Source organism: Camelus ferus, chromosome 13, assembly GCF_009834535.1.
Source record: "Camelus ferus isolate YT-003-E chromosome 13, BCGSAC_Cfer_1.0, whole genome shotgun sequence".
In the NCBI taxonomy this organism is placed as follows: domain Eukaryota; kingdom Metazoa; phylum Chordata; class Mammalia; order Artiodactyla; family Camelidae; genus Camelus; species Camelus ferus.
The window spans coordinates 34,661,199-34,682,064 of NC_045708.1; the positions used below are offsets into that span (position 1 = coordinate 34,661,199).

Below are 20,866 nucleotides of genomic sequence, written 5' to 3' on the forward strand. Positions count from 1 at the left end.
CAAGATTCCTGTCCCCAGCGATCACTATCTCACATGGAACTGACATGCTCAGAACATCCCTGGGACAAAGAAATAAAAGGCACCCACTCAAGCTTGCAAACTGAAAAATTTAGGACAAAAATGGTTCAATAGTCTAAGATAAAGCCAGAACTAAAAGGCAGGCATCTCACTAATTACACAGTATTTAAATTAAACATGCACCTGCCATTCTCAAATAAAATTCTCATATATAGCTAAAATACCTATAAAATGTGTTTTATTGCTATCAAATTCAAAACATCATCTACAATGAATTGTATACAAGGACAAGAATTCAAATAGAATTTAATTACTAGTTCTAATTTGCATTATCACTGTGGACAATTAATGGCTTTGATTTCCTAATTCATAAGATAGAGAAAATTCAGAGTTGCTCAAAGTCACAAGGATAATAAGTTGCAGAGCTGGCCTCAAACCGGGTTTTTCTAATTATATCACCTGGTTTATAAGTGTAACAGAGGATAATAAAGTCAAAAGGAAAGATCACTTAAAGAATAGTTAAATGATAATTTTGACACTTTCCTGGAGGCAGAGTGTGAAAAGGCATTTTTAAGGGTTAATTTTGTGTGTCAACTTGGCTCAGCCACAGCACCCAGGTATTTGGTTAAACATTATTCTGGATATTTCTGTGGCGCTTTTATAGATGAAATTAACATTTAAATCACTAGATTCCAAATAAAGTAGACTGCTTTCCATGATGTGGGTGGGCCTCATCTAGTCAGATGAAGGCCTTACCAGAACAAAGACTGACCTCCCTGAGGAAGAAGGAATTCTGCCAGCAGACTGCCTTTGGATTCAAACTACAACTTTTCACTGAGTATCCAGACTGCCAGCCTATCCCATCAGATTTTGGACTTGCCAAGCCTCCGCAATCATATGAGCCAATTCTTTAATATTTCTTTCTCTTTCTCTGTGTGTGTGTGTGTGTGTGTTATACATACACATCCTGTTTCTTTTGCTTCTCTGGAGGAATGAGAAACTCCAGCCACATTATAGTTGGAGGCTTTAGTGCCTCACTTCCAACAATGGCTAGAACAATCAGACAGAAGATCAGCAAGCAAACAGAAGGCTTGAACAACACCATAAACTACTTAGACCTAACAGGCAGCTATTGAACAGTCTACCAGACAACAGCAGAATATACATTCTTCTCAGGTACACATGAAAAATTCTCCAGGAAAGACCATATTATGTTAGGCCATAAAATGAGGCTCAGTAAATTTAAAAGGTCTAAAATCATACAAAATATGTTTTCTGGCCACAATAAAATGAAATTAGCAAATTAAATCCATTAATGAAAACTGTTTAAACATTTAAGAAATAAATAATCTTATACAAACTCTTCCAGAGAATGAGTGGGAATATTTTCCAACTCCTTTTCATGAGGCCAGTCAACATATGAAGAGCACATTACAGGAAAGGAAACTTACAGGCCAATCACTATCATTAACTTGGACATAAAAATCCTAGGTAAAATATTAGTAAATTGAAACCAGTGATATCTATTTTTAAAAAATCATGACCAGGAGTTTTATTCCAAGTATGCAAGTATGGTTTAACACTTGAAAATCGGGTAAGTAATTTACTACATTTAAAAAAGGAGAAAAAAACATATCATCATCTCAATAGATGCAGTGTGATAAAATTCATACATATATAAATTAAAAAATTCCTAGAAAATAAGGAATACAAGGAATTTCTGCAATCTGACAAAGAATGACCACAAAAAATGTACAGGAAGCATCATACTTAATGCTGAATTACAAAAAGCTTTCTTCTCTGGATGGCAAACAAGTCAGGATGCCCTCCATATCACCACTTCTATTTGACATTGGAAACCCTAGATAGTGTAATAAGGCAAAAAATAAACAAAAGTCAAAGATTAAAGAGGAAGAAATAAAAATGTCATTATTTACAGATTTCATGATTATATATGTAAATATCCAAAAACTACCATTTATTAACATTAATATGTGAATGTAAGGAGGTCACTGGATATAGGTCACCATACAAAAATCTATTCTAGTCATCATTCAAGAATAAGTAGATGACAGAATTTTAAAAGATACAATTTATCATGGCACAACAATATCAAACATCTAGGGATAAATCTACTGAAATACACAAAAGCCTTCTAAAATGAAAACTATAACATAACTGAAAGAAATTAAAGGTCTAAATTAATTATAAAAGTCACCATTTTCATGGATTGAAAGACTCAATACTGATAAGATATCAGTTCTCCTCTAATCATGGCATAGATTTAATGTAATCTCAATCAGAATCCTAGCAGGTTTTTAAAAACTGACAAGTTGATTCTGGAATGCAGATCAAAACTCAAAAAAACCAAGAATAATCACGGCAATCTGCAAGCAAGAACAAAGCTGAAGAACTTATGCTGTGGGATGTCAAGAGTAATTATAAACCTACAGCAAATGAGAAAGTATGGTACTAATACAAAAATCAGATCATTAAACCAACGAAACAGAATATCCGGAAACAGACTCATGTATCTAAATTCCCAGTGGAATGGAACAGAATCCAGGATTCTCTCCAGTGTAATACAGTGAGGAAAAGAATGGCCGTCTGGAGAAAGACGCTGGATCATAATGGGGATAAAATTAACCTTGATCCAAATCTCACATTATACATACAAATCAAATCCACATGCATTGCTGGGTTGTTTTTTTGTTTTTTGTGATTTTTTAAAAATTTTTTTGTTTCTTATTTTTTTTCTTATTTATTTTTTTAAAGAGTGGAGGTAATTAGGTTTACTTATTTATTTATTTTTAGAGGAGGTACTGGGGATTGAACCTAGGACCTTGTGTATGCTAAGCATGCGCTCTACCTCTTGAGCTACACCCTCCCCTGCAAATGCACTGTTGGTCTAATTTGAAAGGCAACATGATGAAAGATTTTTAAAATATGAGACTATCTTCAGAACCATGATGAGCTGAAGTTTGTTTACATGGGGTAAAGAAAGCACTAACCAAAAGAAGAGAAAAACTGGGCTATGTTTAATTCACAAAAGGACTCTCATTAAGAAAATGAACATGCAAGTCACAGATTGGAATATACTCATAATATAAAACATTGCCATCAGAAAATGTCCAGGAATGAAAATAAAAGACCTTAAGAAACATATGGCACACAGAAAACAAGTCTAATGTGTGCTTTTTGAGAGGTACTATAAATGCCAAACTGAATAAATACAAAGCAAACCATACTTAAATGTATAATATTTAACTGCTAAAGTAAATGACAAAAAAAAAAACTTTAAAAAGATTATCAGAGAAGAGAATTCCAGGAAGATATTGGTGGAACTGTGGTGGCAGAATAATGGTTCCCATGAGGTCTACGCCTCAGTTCCCAGAACCAGTAAATCTGTTACCTTACGTGGCAGTAGGTAATTTTACAGATTTGATTAAGGTTAAGGATCTTGATAAAGTGAGATTACCCTGGATTATCTGGGTGGGTCCAAACTAAATCAAATGAGTTCTTAAAAGCAGTGAAACACTTTGTGGCTGTGGTTAGACAGAGGAAGATATGACTAACAATAAGTGTCAGCGAGATGCAATGTTGCTGGCTTTGCACATGGAGGAAAGTGGCCAAGAGCCAAGGAATGTCGACGATTGCCAGAAGCTGGAAAAGGTAAGGGAACAGATCCTCCCCTGGAAACTCTAGAAGAAAAAAGTCCTGCTGAAACCTTGATTTTAGCCCTTTGAGACACATGTCATACTTCAGGTCTACAGAAATGCAAGGTTTTGAGCCACCAAGTTTATGGTAATTTGTTATGCAGCAATAAAAAACAAATACACAGAGGTACAAATCCCCTCATAAAACATACAGTAATTGTTTTTAGGTTAGATGGAATAATTCATGGCAGACCAGCACTCTTGCTAAAAGCCAGAAAAAAATTAAAATTTCTATATTTTCAGCTATTAGGAAGGTAGAGAAACAATGACGACTAGAGGTACTAAAATTTCAGAGGAGAGACGCTTTCAAAGGTGGGCTAATTATCTATACCTTCATTTTTCCAAAGCATGTGCACATTCTGAGCATGGGCCAGAGGCTGAGAACCAGGGCTTCTATCAGGACAAGGGTTATTACTGTGACACAGAGAAACCAACAAAGCTTTTGATGATTGTATGAGAATGAGGTGATGAAACTGGAGTTTTATGAGGACTTAGATATACAGCCAGTTTCTCGGTCATGACATTTATTGACTTAATGAAGCTGCATGGGACTACTGGGTAACTAACCCCAAAATATCTGAAAACTAGAGCAGATACTAGTATTGTCTCATGGTGTTTAAGAAATAAAGATCTACCAGGGCAAGAGGACTTGAAAACACAAGCAGCAAAAACCCTAGAGATAATATTGACACTTAAGGAATTGTAACTATTTTTAAACTGAAGACCCTTAACAATCTGAACTACCTAAGCTGATGCACCTGGTCTTGGCTCAAAGGCTATTTCTGGGGACAGAACACACAGCAGAATTTTTTTTTGTGAATCACACTAGGCTAGAGAGGTAAAACTGAAGACTGGAAGAGCCTCAAATATATAAAAGGTCCTTATGAAGATATCTGCTAAATTTTGAAGTTGTGCCAGATTAGGGGGCAACAAGCTAATCCAAAAATGACTGAAAAACAAAAGAACTATGCCACACAATCAGATGGTACTTAAAAGACAAACATCCATCAGAAAGAAAGACTTTGAAAACACAGTAGGTGAGAGTAAAAAGCCCTGAGAAGTAGTGAACTGACAGTTGACCATTTGCAAGGACATCTCCCCTGAAGGCACCTGACTTCTGAGAGCAACTGGAACTGCTCACAGAGCTCGAGCTGCTGGACAGAGGAGCCAGCAGACATCCTGGTGCCTATGCAGGACTGGTGTCACAAAAACAGACTAGAGGGGACTCAAATATGTGATTAATGTCTGAAATTCCCTGGTGTGGAAATGTAAGGAACTAAGCCAAAAACCCCTGACAAGCAGGGCAAAAACTGTTTTGATTTCTTGGTACTAAGAAGACAAACACATGAAAGCATCTAACTTGAAAACACTGGGGGCTTATGTCCCCAAAAGAGGGCTAAATTGAGATTTAGCAAAAGTTTGATTAAAGATAAACTGAGATTTACCAGCAGATCAGCATAGCCTCAACCCAATTCAATCTCTTTTGATTCAAGGTTATCAGCCCATGATACTACCTGCCTAGTAGAAGAAAGGAGAAACCCTTCCTTCACCTGGAAAAATCTAAAGTTCTTTTAAAAATACTATCTAAATTTTAATTCTAAAATAAGTGGTACACAAAGAGGCAGAACGACATGACTAGTAAGCAAAAGTGAAAAAGACAAAGGAAGCAGCTCCCAAATTTAATCCAGGTATCAAGAGTCAGGAAACAAGCACTTTAGAATAATTACGACCAATATGTTTAAGAAAATAGATGGGAAGTTGGATAAAACAGACATAAAGGTTAAGGAGATCAAAAAAGTTGGCATCTATAAAAATAAATCTAAGAGCCATTTTATATCTAAAAATTAAATAGCTGAAATAAAGAACTTAATAGATGGATGAACAGCATATTGGAAACAGGAGACGATAACATCAGTGAACTAGAGGATGGGTTCATAGGAAACATTCACAATAAAAGAAAAATAGAATGATAAGTATAAAAATAAATGTAAAACACATATGGGAGACAATGAAAAGGTATAGCAGATGTAACTGGGCACCCAAGAAGTAAGAAATAAGGGAACAGTCATATAGCATATGTGAGGAAACAGGCTAGAATTTTCCAAACTAATTTAAGTCATGAATTTACAGATTCAAGAAGCTCTCAGCATTCTGAGCAAGATTAATACATAAAACTGAATATTTGAAAACAAAGGCAAGAGAAAATATTAAAAGAAGCCAAATAAAAGACATTACCTGCAAAGTAGCAAGGGTAAAACAGAAAACTGACTTCTCAAAGAATTGACAAAAGCCGTAAGATAACAGAATAACATGTTTAAAGTGCAGGAAGATAAACATCTGCCATCAAACAATCCTTCACAGATTTAGTAGATCTGTAAAAAAATAATTAATAAGTAATAAGTTAATAAAAATAAGAAAAATTTCCAAAAGCAGGCCTGCATCAAAAAACACTAAAGGGAATTCTTCAGGCAAATGGGAAATGATTGATCCTAAATAAAAATAGAATCCAAAAATAAAGAGCACCAAAAAAATGAGTATGTAGGCAAATATAAATATTACTATATAAAACAATATAGAGGCAAATATAAATATTACTATATATCAATATTATCAATGTATTATGAAAGACATGCAGATAAGGACACAGAGAGAGTGAAAGTAAAAGGATGAAAAATACCAAGCAACATTAACAACAACAAAAGATTGTATGGCTATAATAACTCTATTTGAAGACAAGAAGTGTTCCTAGAGATAGTTTACAACAATAAATAAGTCAATCAGAACAAATCAATCTAAACTTGTATGCAACCAATAACACAGTTTTAGAATATGCCAAGCAAAACCATAAAACGTTATCAATTCATACCCTCTGGAATAGCTGTAACAACAACAACAACAACATAAAACAGAAAATACATTGTGTTAGCAAGGATATGTAGACATTAGAACTCTCAATCACTGACACTGGAACTCTTCAAAAAATTCTTTGGCAGTATCTTCTACAGAATATACGTGTTCCTTATGATGCAGAAATTCCATTTTAGTATCTAACTAACAGGAATACATACATATGTTCATCAAAGAGCATATACAATAATGTTGATAATAGCACTGTTAGTATTAGATCCAAATAAAAAGTAGGATAAATTGATAAATTATGGTATTTTTATCAGAATATGTAAAACAGGGGTTGGCAAACTATTTTTGTGAAGGACCAGATAGTATGTTTTGCAGGTTATGTGGTCTCTATCACAATTACTCGTCTCTGCTGTTGTAGCTTAAGAATAGCCATAGATAATATATAAATAAATGATCCTATCCATGTTCCAATGAAATTTAAAAGTCTGAAATTTGCCTGTGGGTCATAGTTCACTGACTGCTGCTATACAGAAATAAAAATGAAGTACATGCATGTCACCAATGTAGTTATCAGCCAAAGAAACAAGGTCCAAAAGAATAAATATTGTGTGATTCCATTTATGAAATGTTCAAAACCACATAAAACTAATCTACATGTGGTTAGATATTAGAATAGTGGGACACATAGTAACTGAAATGAGGCACCAGAGGTAATGCCATGTCTCTGACTCAGATGCTGTTTATACATGGGTTCACTTTGTGAAAACTCACTGCACTGTATAATTTATACTGTATATGTTATACTGAAATTTTAAAAAGATTAAGTACCTAGAACACAGTACTAAAAAAGCCATGGAAGACATCTGCAACAAAATGGAGTGACAAGATATTTGCATGAACCCCAAACTCTGAGAAGATGGGAACAAGCCACCAGGAGTTACAAGAGACAGTTGGTAACATTATCTCTGGAGGAGAAATCAGAGGAAAATATTAATGCATCTGATAAGCCAGATAACTTCAAAATAACAAAAGAGAGTTTCACTCAAAAGTTCAATGAGCCAACAGCCAACTGAAATTGGAAGAAGTTTTCTTACTTCCACCGTGATGAGTACTGAAGAAGCTAGAGCAGTCTGGGACCCATTAACTCTCAAAACTTGCATGCCAAAGTCACCTTCCAAGATAAAACTTTACATTGAGTAAAAACATCTGGGAAAAGAATCCAAATCGAGAAGGGAAACAAAATTAAGAGAAGAAAAATTCTATATAAAAGTTGGAAAGAGAAAAAGTCAGGAACTCTCTAAGCTGCCATATTTTGGAATAAATGACATAAGCAGAAAAAAAAAAAAAAAGAGCTCTCAAGCTACAAATTAAAAAAAGTTAACCTAAATCATATGTCCCTTCTGAAAGTTTAGGAAAAAATAATTCACATACACAAAAAATTCATCGTAAGTGGTTAAACTTTATAAAAAGTTTTAAGAGGGGAAGAAAAAGACCAAATAAGGAGCCCTCAGTGAAAGCATGGCAGAAAAGACATGCTCCCAAAACAGAACAAAAATGTATTAAGTGGTCTATGTCCTTGTGACCTGAAAATTGACTTACAAAGAGTAAGTGACTTTATAGGAGACCAAGACAGAAACATCAACATCTTTTATGATTCAGCCTCAGAAGTCATACACTGTAATTTCTGCAACAGCCTACTGTTTACACAGATCAGCCCCATCACATATGGTGGGAGGAAATTACACAGGGATGAGAATACTAGCAGGCAAGAACCACCAGCAGTCACCTGAAGAGTACAGTCTAAGAGTATCTTTTCCTGATATCTTACCCTGTCAGTAAAAGAAAAATGCTAAACATCCTTAAAAATAATATGACACTTTAAGAAATCAGAAAAAAAAACTTTAAATGAGATGGTAAAAATCAGGCAAATAAATGAAAAATAACGAGAGATGAGGACATGAAAAGAATTTGAGAGAGCGTGAAAAATACCTATCAGGTACACTGTAACATGTTCCACGCTCATCTTTTGTTTTCCCTGCCCTATCCCCGGAATTGGCTATTGTTCCAAGAAAAAAAAAAGTCATGGTAACTTTTACTGAACATAGGTATTTAGAAATACCTAACAGGCATTAGGTCTGGGAGCTGGGTGTGCTTGCTGCTACTGGGCTGTCACTCCTTCTAGACCCTCTTGGAGGACAAAGCTAGGAAATGTGTATGTATGCTAACCCTTGTATTTTCTTATATCTACATTTCTGAATCAATCTATCAATTTATTTAAATTTATAAACATGAATTAAAACTGTTAATCTTAGATTCTAATCCAACATCACAGGGTTCATTCCAGCCTTTTATCCATCTTGTTTCTTCATAATTTCTTTGTCTGACAATGAAAAATCTGGTTATTTTAACTACAATTTATTTACTTTTTTTCCAACTCTCATATACATGTAAAATATTTTCAGAATTGTTAACCCATATCCCTGCATGGAACACATTTATCTACTAGAGCAGGGGTTGGCAAACAGCTCCCAGGGCAACTCTAGCCATTTGCCTGTTTTGGCATGGTCTGATAGCTGGGAGTAATTTTTACATTTTTAAATGATTGAGGGGAAAGAGACAAAGAATATTTCATAAAAATTACATGAAATTCACATTTTATTGCACAGGGATAAAGTTTTACTGGAACACAGACATGCTCCTGTGACTGCTTTTGTGCCACATTAGCAGAGCTGAGTAGTTGTGACAAGAACCCCATGGCACACACACACAAAATACTTACTATCTGGCTCTTTCCAAAAAGTTTGCTGATCCCTAAACAAGAACATAGTGATTACATAGCTTTTTTGGCTTTAGCTTTACAGCATTCAGCCAAAATATTATATTCCAAAGTAATTTACTTAAGCTAATTTAAAGACATGTCTTGTATTTTTAATACTGCTAGATTTATTATAATCTACATCAAATCCTCAGAAGACCCAATAAAACACTTTTAAATTCCATACAATAAATTAACTCTTTCTAATGTACATTTTTCTAGGAGTTTTGACAAATGCATAGTCATATATCAGTCACACTGGCGTATCAATCAGTTCTTGGACCCTAAAAATTCCCCTGTAAGGCTGGTTTCTTTGTAGTTGACAGCTTCTGCATCCCCTAACTTGTGCTATTTTAACAATGTCATATAAATAAAATCATACAATATGTGACTTTGGGATTCTGGCTTCTTTCATTTAACAAACAATTTAATATTCATCATGTTGTAGCATAAATTAATAGTTCTTTTTTATTGCTGAATTATATTCCATTGAATGGTTGTACCATGTTTATTCACCATACATAATTAAAGAGCATCTTGGTTGCTTCCAGTTTTTGGTGATGATGAATAAAATTTCTATAAACATTCACCTACACGCTTCTATGTGAAGATATGCTTTCAGTTCACTTGGGGAAATACCTAAGAGTAGGATTGCTAGGTATATGTTTAACTTATACAAAACTACCTTCAAACTGTCCTCAAAAGTGGCTGTGGCTATATCTTTGGGCATTTCCACCAGCAATGAATGAGAATTCCTCATTCCATATCCTTGACAGCTTTTGCTACTGCTTTTGGGGGGTAGGGTGGGGGTGGAGATTTGTTTTTGTTTAACAATTCTAATATGTGCGTAGTGGTATCTCTGTAGTTTTAATTTGCATTTCTACAATGACTATTCAGCATTTTCTCAATGTTAATTGGATGAAATGTCTGTTCAGATCATTTGCCCATTTTTAACTGGGTTATTTATTTTCTTGTTGAGTCTGAAGAGTTATTTTTATATTTGTTAAGTAGTTGATGATATCTGTGATTTGCAAATATTTTCATTCAGAGAATGATTGTCTTCCTATTCCCTTAATAATGTCTTTCATAGAGCAAAAGTTTTTAATTTTAATGAAGTTTAATTTAACAATATTTTTCCTTTATAGACTGTGTTTGGTGTTATATCTAAAATCATTTCTAAATATAAATTAAATGGATTTTCTACTATGTTTTAGGGCTACAATATATTTTGAATTATGTATCAAGAAGTTTGTTTTTGTTTTTCCACAACCATGTATTGAAAAGACAACAAATGGAAAGACTCCATTTACTTGACTTTGCACTTTTGTCAAAAATCAGTATTTGTGTGGGTCTCTTTATGGAGTATCTATTCTATTCCTTGGTATCTACGTCTATAATTTAGTCGATACTATAGTCTTCACTGCTGTGCTTTACAGTAGGTCTTAAAATTAGGTAGTGTGTCCTCCAACTTTGTTTTCAGAAATGTTATGGGTTTTCAAGTTCCTTTGCTTTTCCATATACATTTTAGAAACAGCTTGTCAATATCTATCTAAAAACTTGATGGGAGTTTTACGATTTCATTGAATTTAGAGGTCAAACTGGGGAAAAAAGACATCTTAATAAGGAGTCCCCCAATCCATGAATATGGTATTTCTCTTCATTTAGTTCTATCTTCTTTTATTTCTTTCAGCAGTGTTTTTGTAGTTCTCATAATGCAGATCCTGCATTAGGTATAATCCTGTTATACCTAAGTAGTTTAATTTCTGGTGTTATTGTAAACTGTATGAATTTTCTTATTTAAAATTTCAATTGTTCATTGCTGGTATATAGGAAAAAATTACTTTTTTTGTATTCTGTGACATTGCTAAACTCACTTTTAGTTCTAGAAGCTTTTCTATAGCTCCTTTGGAATTTTCTATATAGATAACCATATTCTTTGCAAATAAAGTTTTGTTTCTTTCTTTCTAACCTATATGTCTTTTACTTATTTTTTTTGTATTTCTACATTATCTAAGACTCCCAGTATGACACTAAATGAATGATGAGAGGGGGGGCATGCTTGCCTTGTTTCTAAACTTAGGGGGAAAAGCATTCAGGCTTTCACCACTAAGGATAATGTCAGCTCTAAGTTTTTCAAAGATGTTGTTTATTAGGTTGAGGAAGTATCCTTCTACATGAATTTTACTAAGTGTGTTTATCATGAAGAGAGTTGAATTTTGTTGGATACTTTTCCTGTGTCTATTGAAATGGCACTGAGAACAAATACATATTTAATCTGTTAATAGAATGAATTTACATTACAGTTCTGGAATGAGCCCATTTGATTATGATGTATTTTCATTTTTATATACTGTTGGATTTAATTTACTAGTATAATGTTAAGGATTTTTACATACATGTTCATGAGGGATTTTGGTCTGTATTTTTTTTATAAGGTCTGGTTTTGGCATTAGAGTACATGTTGATATCATAAGACAACCTGGGAAGTATTCTTTCTTCTATTTTCAGGAATGTGTAAGACCGGCATTATGTTTTCCATAAAGATTTGGTAGAATTCACCAGAGAAAACCTCTGGATTTAGGGTTTTCTTTTATGGAAGATTCTTAACTTTAAATTAAATTTATATAATAGGTATACAACCATTGAGATTATCTCTTCTTGAGTTAGCTTTGGTAGCTTATGTCTTTCAAGAAGTTCTTGAAAGTTGTCTTTCAGGAAGTTTCAAATAGTTTAACAGCAATATAAACCTAGCAGAATACAGGATTAGCAAACTAGAGGACATTTTAAAAGAAAGTAAACTAGAGAGCAAGTAACTAACAGTAACTCTGCAGTTTTTGCTTCTATCAGCCTCCTCCATTTTGCAGTCCAGCAGAACACAATTCAAGCACTTCTCTTTCACAGTTCAAATCTCCTGGGCTATCATTCTCAGTCTGGCTCTAATAAAATTCTTTTCTATTCCTATTATAGATTGTTGATTATTTCCATTGACAAGACAAAACTTCTAAAAATGCTAATCAAAAAAGAAAAAAATGATAAATTGGATTCATTGGACTTAAGAAATTTCCTCAAAAGATATCATTAAGAAAATGAAATGGCACAGAGTGGAAAAAGAAAACTGCAAAACATATCTAAGAACTCATCTCAAGAATCTATATGGAACGCTTAACAAACCAAAATAGAGACAACTCAGCACAAAAATAGGCAAATAACTTGAACAAGTACTCACAAAAGAGGATATCCAAATAGTCAATAAACATACTTAATAGTTATAAGGAAACAGCAAGTTAAAACAATTGTGTGATAAACTACGTCTTACCTATCAAAATGCCAAAATGAAAATACACACACACACACACACCCATCAAGTAGTTGTAAGGATGTGAAACAAATAGAACTCACACACATTGGTAGCGGGAGTGTAAACTATTAAAATCACTTGGAAAAGTCTTTGGCAGTATCTAGGAAAGCTGAGTATTTATACACCCAATGACTGAGCAGTTCCACTAGAGGGACAAACCCAAATCAAATATATACAGTGTTCCCCAAGGACACATGAGCTGCTCATAGCAGTACTGTAACAGCTCAAACCAAAAACAAACCCAAATGTCCATCAATAGAGGAACAAATAAACCAATGGTAGTATTTTTACACAATGAAGCACCATGCAGCAGCAAGAGTGAAGAACTGTATGACAAGATGTCTGCATTGCAAAAATGTCTGAATTGCAAAAACAAAGTGAAATAAGTCATGAAAAGAAAATGAAAAGACATGGTAGGATGTCATTTGTGGAAAGATCAAAATACGCAATACTAAGCTTGCTGTTAGAAGTGAGGACAATGTTAACTCTGGGAGCGGCAGCTGCTGGGACTATCTATCAGTATACCATATTTTGAAAACGAGTTTAATTTAAAAGCAATACGCATACAGAAACTTTCAACAGTACAAACTGAGGCCAATGTCACATAATCCAGTTATATCCCCAGGACCAAGCTTAGTGCCCAACATGATACATGATAAATAATTGTTTTTAAACTAATGACTAAAACTGGGACTCATACACAAAGTGAATGATAGACTGTAATTATTTCCTAGCTGTCATTCCTATGTATGTTTATTTGACTTTTCTCAGAAAGTATTCTCATGTTGATGTTCTCTAATATTAAACCTGATAAACCTGACCTGCTCTTTTCCTCTTTTAAGTATTTAATTAACATAAAAATAGCTGGGAAACTTCTTTAAAATACATATGTCTCATTCAACCATTTATAGCAAATCTATTTGCAGGAAATGGAATTGCTTTATACTGGGCCACAAAATAAGAGTTCTCATATTTTGAAGGCTGTGGAAAAAATTATCATAAAGTCACTACTTACTGATTCTTTATGAGATAGTTATCATTTACAGTTCACCTGATCTGTGTCAAACATTTTGCATAATGACTCAGGTCAAGCAGGAAGTTAGCTATGTTGCCTTTAGCAAAATCACTGACTTCCATCAAATGGAGCTTGTATTTTTTCTTTTCCTTCACAGTGATTAAATACTGTGAGGTTTAAGCATCTTGGGTGGTTTTCATGCCTAATTAAAAAAGCCTTCAAGAGAAAAATTTAGAAACTAACATATAAATGTCTTTGATGAGCCTGATGTGATTTCAAGACATTTTTTACCCGGTCATGGATCTCATCGCAGTTTGAAGGTGAACACCAATCAGAATGGAATCTGTAGGCATAAAAAACAAAGGTGACTTGTAGCCAGAGGGAGAGGAAAATAAATCTTTCCAAATGCCAGAAAGAAAGTCATTTTTTCCTTATCCATATGTGATAAAATATAAAGATTAGAATAATATATTTTCTTCCTTTGACCAAAGATAAGAGGCAGTATAAAATCAGGTACTGATTCTCAATTGTAGTATTAAGTCCTAACAATATATTAAATAAATAGCCTTAAAAATAAGGTTTGACATGCTTTTTGGAGAGCATATCTATTTATCTGACCATTTTAACAATTTCCATACATAATTCTTTAGAATTTTATCTCTAAATATATAGATTTTTTATATTAGAACAATGATTTCACATACAATACCTCTAAAATTGGTTCTCATTTTCCAGTAATTTAATCATATTTTCTTAAATATGGAAGAAACTCCTTTCTGCATACAGAAAAATAAAACTAATATGAAATGAAACAAAATGTTTACAATTGATGAAAATATTATTTGGAATCCAATATTGCTCTTATTCCTTTAGAATACCAGGGGAAATAAACATTGAATGATCCCGTCTCAGCACAGATGGTATCACTTCTGTAGTCTCTGCTATACGGTAAGTGTACTTAAAAATACATTGAACAATAAGAAAGAAAAATATGACTTAGAGTCTAGTCTTGGAATTAAAGATGTCAAAGAAGAAATAAAGCAACCATTCCTCTTTCTCATGCCCTTACCACACTGGAAACTAGCATTAGCATAATTAGGCTACTTTGTTTTATGCAAGTAATAATGAAAATTTCCAGGTCCATCTGATTATATATGAAGCGTTCTTGATAATTCCTTTGTAAAGGAATGAGTACTAAAATACTAATAGGTTGCTTAAAACTTTGCCTTTTTATCTTCCAGCTTGTTTTCACAAAGTAACAATTTTATACTTTTACACAAAGTATAAACTATTAAGCAAGATAAATGATTTATATAATCTGTTTAAAAGGATGCAATCAATAATGGATGATCATCTACATCTAAATTTCAATCTCCTGCATTTGTAAAAGGAAGTGTTACAGCATCTAGGAAAATATATTGGCAGACTTTGTTATTTGCTACATATGTAACACATCTAGAAAATCTGAGACCCAAATATGCAGCTCCAAGAGTATCTTTTCCATGATACTATGAGAGGATCCACTAGTCTGTGCTGTGGTATAAGAAATGATTGCCTAATAATCGAACTCCATTTACAAAAAGCAAGACCTAAGCATGACTGAAAAGAATATCAGCTCATTTTAAATTAGATTTGCTATTATTTCGTAGTCTGATTTTAGTAATAACTCTACAAGCTAATATAAATTATAAGTCATAATATTAATATTTATACTCTGAGAAGAAAACTGCTTCCGAAATGTAATACTTATAATCAAAATTGAACCCTCTTATTGTGCACTAACTCTGTCGGAGACATTCTTTAAATAGGCTTAAAGAAAAAGGGCCCTCACTATAAATAAAGAAATTCATTTGCTAAGAGTCACTGATAAAGTTTTCAAAAGTCTGCTTATACATATACACGATTAGGGAGTCAGTATTTTACAGCAATCTCAGAGGTAAACTTATTTAATTTTAATGAATATTTACCCAGATAAACTAGAGCTGTATGTTCTGTCATACTCCCAATTTTGCCTGGAACATACAATCTACATTTATATCAGTTTAAATTATTTATTGATTCCAAGGGATTATATAAATACCCTGAAAGTATATTTCTCAGTGGCCTAAAAGATAGATCAGAGAATGTCTTATATTTAAAGATGTGGCACTGAGTATGCTAAAAATACAAAATGTTTTTGTTCCTAGTAATATGTCTTAAAAACAAATTGATATATTTTACTCTCCTTTAGAGACTAGACTGAGATCTTTTTTTAGAAAATATCCTCAAAGTAGAGGTGAATGTAGAAAAGTTCACTTACCTTAGAACATACCCCAATAAAATTTTAAGTTATACTCAAAACTAAAATGCCATTATATCTTTTATTTTAAAAGTATCCCACACTTCCTCAAGTCACAGGGAAAATATGTAACATTGTTTAATATTTGAATCACTGATTTCCTTCTAGCAAAGAGCTTAACCACATCTACTGCCCAACATCAAAATAAATGTGTAAATGCTATCTACTCTAAACCATGCCCTGCAATGAAATATGAAAAAGGAAGAATTGACTTCAGCTATTCTCAATGAAGAATTTTTGGAAATAGCCTCAATGAAGAATTTAAAAACCTGCAAAGGACAGACTTTAAAAACTGGGACAAAATTATATACAAGGATAAAATAACACAAGACTAAAACTGACATTTTACTATAGTTGTAGACAATTGGAGAGTTCTGCAAAATATGCAAAAACGCAGAAAAATAAAACAATATTAATAAAAGTACATACAAGGAGATAAAGGTAAAAAAAATTCTTGAAAAACTACAGATATGGCAAAGAACCCAATCAAGAAAAACACAAGTGCTTAATTCTAAAAGTAAGTAAAAGGAGACCAACTGACTGACTGAACATCTGAGCAGACATGGAAATCAGAGACAGTTCCCTGATAATTGAGATGCAAGTTACCAGACTTCAGCAGAAAAACCCTCTTCAAGAACTTCTCTGGAACTTGTAAAGCCTACAGATACACATACACATAGACACATATCTCCCTATATAAACATATAGATACTTCTTTTTATCTATCTATCCATCTACCTACCTACCTACCTATCTGAACTTGATGATCTCCCTAGGCATGATTCTAATAGACTTGAAGCAACATTAATCAAAATTCCCTATCTCAGGATGAGAGTCTTCAGCATATACCCATTTCGAGTGTTCACAGCTTTAATGAGGAAACAGACAAATCTATCTGTTCAAAACAGGGATGTTTTAGTACAGTTTCCAGACTGACACATTCTTGTTTTGAATCATCAGTTCTGAGACGAACTTTTGATAGACTCTCTACAGCTCACTTAAACTTTGTCATTTATGTCTGATGGCCCTAATATGCCATAGGAATTTAGTGTGCTACTTGAGCTTTTTGATACCATCTGTAAAGATGGATTGTTTCCACGTGTTGATGGTATAACTCTTAGGTTTTCAAATTTCTATGAAATTTCTTAAATTCCCAGAGTTGGGTTTTTGGTTTTGCCTTTTTGTGTGTGTGATTTACAACAACTCTTGTTTTCTATGTTACTAACTGTGAGAAAGGCAAAGAATTTCCAATTTGGATTCAACAACAACAACAAAAGCAGATGAAGAGGAATTATTTCTTTCACATTCAAGTTATAGTAAGTGTCTAGCTTTGGTTGCCAAAGCATTTTTAGAGGGAAAGCTAGAATCTTTACATGGTTAAGATTCTCTTGGCAAGTTGGGGGTAAGTAACTTGAGGAAAATGGGTACCATCTACCAACAATATATACCTTCATTATTATCACTAAAAGGAAAGTGTAACCTATGGTATTTTTATGCAAAAACCATGACTATAATATTAAATCCCTATGGATCTACTAAAAACAAATTATTGCATACTCAATTTTTCACTTTGTGAACTATAATATTTAATTAGGGTTAAAGTGACCCTAATTAATAAACTCACACAGTTAATTAACTCATTTCAAGAGAATTGGGCTGGGGAAGGAGTATCTAACACTACATAATATGCAATATGTTCCAAAAAAAAATTAAACTAAGCCTCTTAAAATTACTTTATATGAATAACTGCTGCCTGTCTTTTTTAATGATGATTATTCAAAAATTTAGTACAGAAATAGAGGCTAAACATTACCTTTCCCTGAGAGAAGCTCGATTTAACACAGGGCTTGGAGAATGCTTCGGCACCGTTGAGGGTGCTGAATGAACAAGTAAGGTCCTGGCTGAATGCTGGGGCTTGCTACATGACCTTGAGCTCAAATATTCATCACACCTTTCCAAAGAGTCATCGAAGTCTCTCCCATGAGGTGTTCTGATAACCTGTTTAAAAATTACTTATGTACACACATGATATACATAGTCACATTTTATACATACACATACAACTTTTGTAAAAGTAAAAAACCCAAATATAATGCCAGAGCTATATTTGCAGGTAAATTTCAGAATGTAGCAATCATTATTACCATTGTATGATTAAATATTAATTACATCTGATTATTCATTCTACATGTCTAAAATTTATGTAACTTTATCAATTCTAAGGGCTTTTGAGTAGGAATGGAGTAAAGATAGGGCAGTATATATAAAACAAAGGACAAATACACATAAACTAATGATAGCCTAGTTTAGCTGTGAGACCAAACAGAATTCTAGCCCTAGTACTCATTCATTGTTTCACAGTAAACCAAGAGAGATAAATTAATAAACCCCTACCCTTGTAGAACTTATAGTCTAGTAAAAATTTACATTCTAATAAGGAGAGCTAGAGTTACACACACACACACCAAGATAAATAGGTAAAATATATAGTATGTCAAAGGATGGCAAATGCCATGGGAAGGAAATAAAATACCATAGGTGGGGTAGGAGAAGTGTATAGGGAAGGATAGTCAGTGGGGACTTCACAGAGAAGATTGTTCTTGTAAAGATCTAAGAAGTAACTGCCTGACAACCCTAGTAAAGACCACAAGACCTAAGTCATGGGGACATCTGTGGGAAGCACATTCCAGAAAAAAGAGAAAAATAAATACAAAGATACTGCAGGTGGGAGAGGGGGCATGCTTGGTATATTAGAAATAGCAGGAAAGCCAACAGGGCTAGACTGACCAGTAGAAAATGAAGTAAAAAAGGAAGATTTTAAGGATTTAGTCTTCTATTCTGAATAGAGAAAAGAAAAAAAGATGTTTTTTTAAATAAGATCTCCTTGGTTACTGTGTTAAAAACAGCCTATAGTTCCCTGTGCTATATAGTATAACTTACAGTAACTTATGGTGAAAAAGAATATGAAAATGAATATATGTATGTTCACGTATGATTGAAGCATTATGCTGTACACCAGAAACTGACATTGTAAACTGACTATACTTCAACAAATAAATACATATGTGTGTGTGTGTGTATATATATATATGTATATGTATATACAAAAGGGAAAAAAAAAAAACAGAAGAGCCCATAGTGGGACCAAGGGCAGAGGCAAGTAAATCAGCTAGGAAACTATTACAACAAAATATGGGAAAGGATGGCAGCTTGACTCTGAGTGGTAACAATGGAGGTGAAAAGTGATCAGATTCAGAAGTCATCTGGAAGATACAGCAAACAGGATTTGCCGATAGACTGTCAATGATAATATCCAAGTTTTTTGGTCAGATCAACTGAAAGAACTGAGTTTGTCTGAATTAATTATACCCTTCCAACTAGATGATAGAAGAGTAAGATATTAGGAGTCTGGTTTTGGATATGTTGACCTTCAAATATCTATCAATCATCCAAACTATTAGAGTTAAGGAGAAGAGTACAAGTTAAAGATATAAATTGGTGATTACCAGGGTCTAAATGGTATTTAAAGACATGGCACTAGGTGGTATCACCAAGGAAGTGAGTGTAATTAGAAAACATCTGACAGCTGAGCCCTGGGAATGCCCCACTGTTTGGAGGCTGGGAAGATGAGAAGGGGACAGGCTGAGGAATGGCCAGACAAAGAGGGGAAGAAAGAGGGAATGTGTTGTTCTAAAAGTCAATTAAATAATGTATTTCAAGCGAGGAGAGTGACTGGGTCAAGTATTGCTGATAGATCAAGGTAGAAAGGACTAGAATGGACCTTTGGGTTTTACCAATAGGGAGGTCACCATTAATATCAATAAGAGTAGCTTTGGTGGAGTGATAGGACTGATAATCTAGAGTTGAGTTCAAGAAAGAATGAGGGAAAGGAATTGCATTTATATAACAAATACTTAACTTCCAGTCACCATGTTTTGTTGAGACTACAACAGTGAACGCAAAAAAAGTCCCTGCCTTTATGAGCTTCTGTCCTAGCAATTACTATTCACTAAATATTTGACCTTTCAGAAGGTCAATTTGACCTTCAATCTTTCTCAGATTTATTTCCCTCATATGTAAAACAGGGTTAGCAATAGCTATTTTATAGACCTTCCATCATTTATTTAAAGTATCTTGCAGAATGTCTAGATGTATGAATTAGTCACACTACAAAATATAAGTCATTTATTATTAAAACACCACTCCAACACAGCTTTTTGCTTCAACACTACGACAGTTTTCATGGCTTTCCAGAATTACAGCAACATATGGTGAGTCAGCAGTCAGCTGGGAGAATCAAGCTTTCATCCCAGAACCAAGCAGCATGTGATTCAAATGACTCAGTTACAGTCCCAAATAACTGACCAAGAAATGTCACACAGATTGAATAAAAAAAAAAAAAAAAACTGAAAAATGCTCTACCATTTGCTGTTCACAGAGACAAAGTAAAAACATAGTGAATGTCAAAAACACGATCAAAGAGGTCCATGATCAACAAAGATAAGTGTATATGTTGAGATGGACAGCAAAGGTTGTTTTGATGTTTCTAGAATTATACCCAAATATGAGCCACTTGGCTTATAGTAGATTATTTTCTCTTCATTAATTTCAATGCCAATTGAATCATGTTGACTGGTAGACCACTTCATTTTTTGTTTACTAAAATTTCTCCCCAAACTAGTCAGTAGTGGTTTAAATAAAGCCTCTTTTAGGTGACTACAACTGAGCTTTTCTCTATCAGAATATT

At 33.6% G+C, this 20,866-nt stretch overlaps 1 protein-coding gene across 6 annotated transcripts in view; it reads right to left on the minus strand.

Moving 5' to 3' along the window:
• SPATA6 (spermatogenesis associated 6) overlaps positions 1–20,866 on the minus strand; it is a 101,539-nt gene that overhangs the window by 17,812 nt on the left and 62,861 nt on the right. For 4 of the 6 annotated variants that reach the window (XM_032494233.1, XM_006178390.3, XM_032494235.1 and 1 more), the window contains 2 exons: positions 17,933–18,117; positions 14,025–14,124 (listed from right to left, as the gene is read on the minus strand). The exons of 1 other annotated variant lie outside the window; for it this stretch is intronic. In XM_032494233.1, coding sequence (XP_032350124.1) covers positions 14,025–14,124; positions 17,933–18,117 — 285 coding nt within the window. The remainder of the gene's footprint in view (positions 1–14,024; positions 14,125–17,932; positions 18,118–20,866) is intronic. One more of the 6 variants, XM_006178391.3, reaches the window with a different exon arrangement.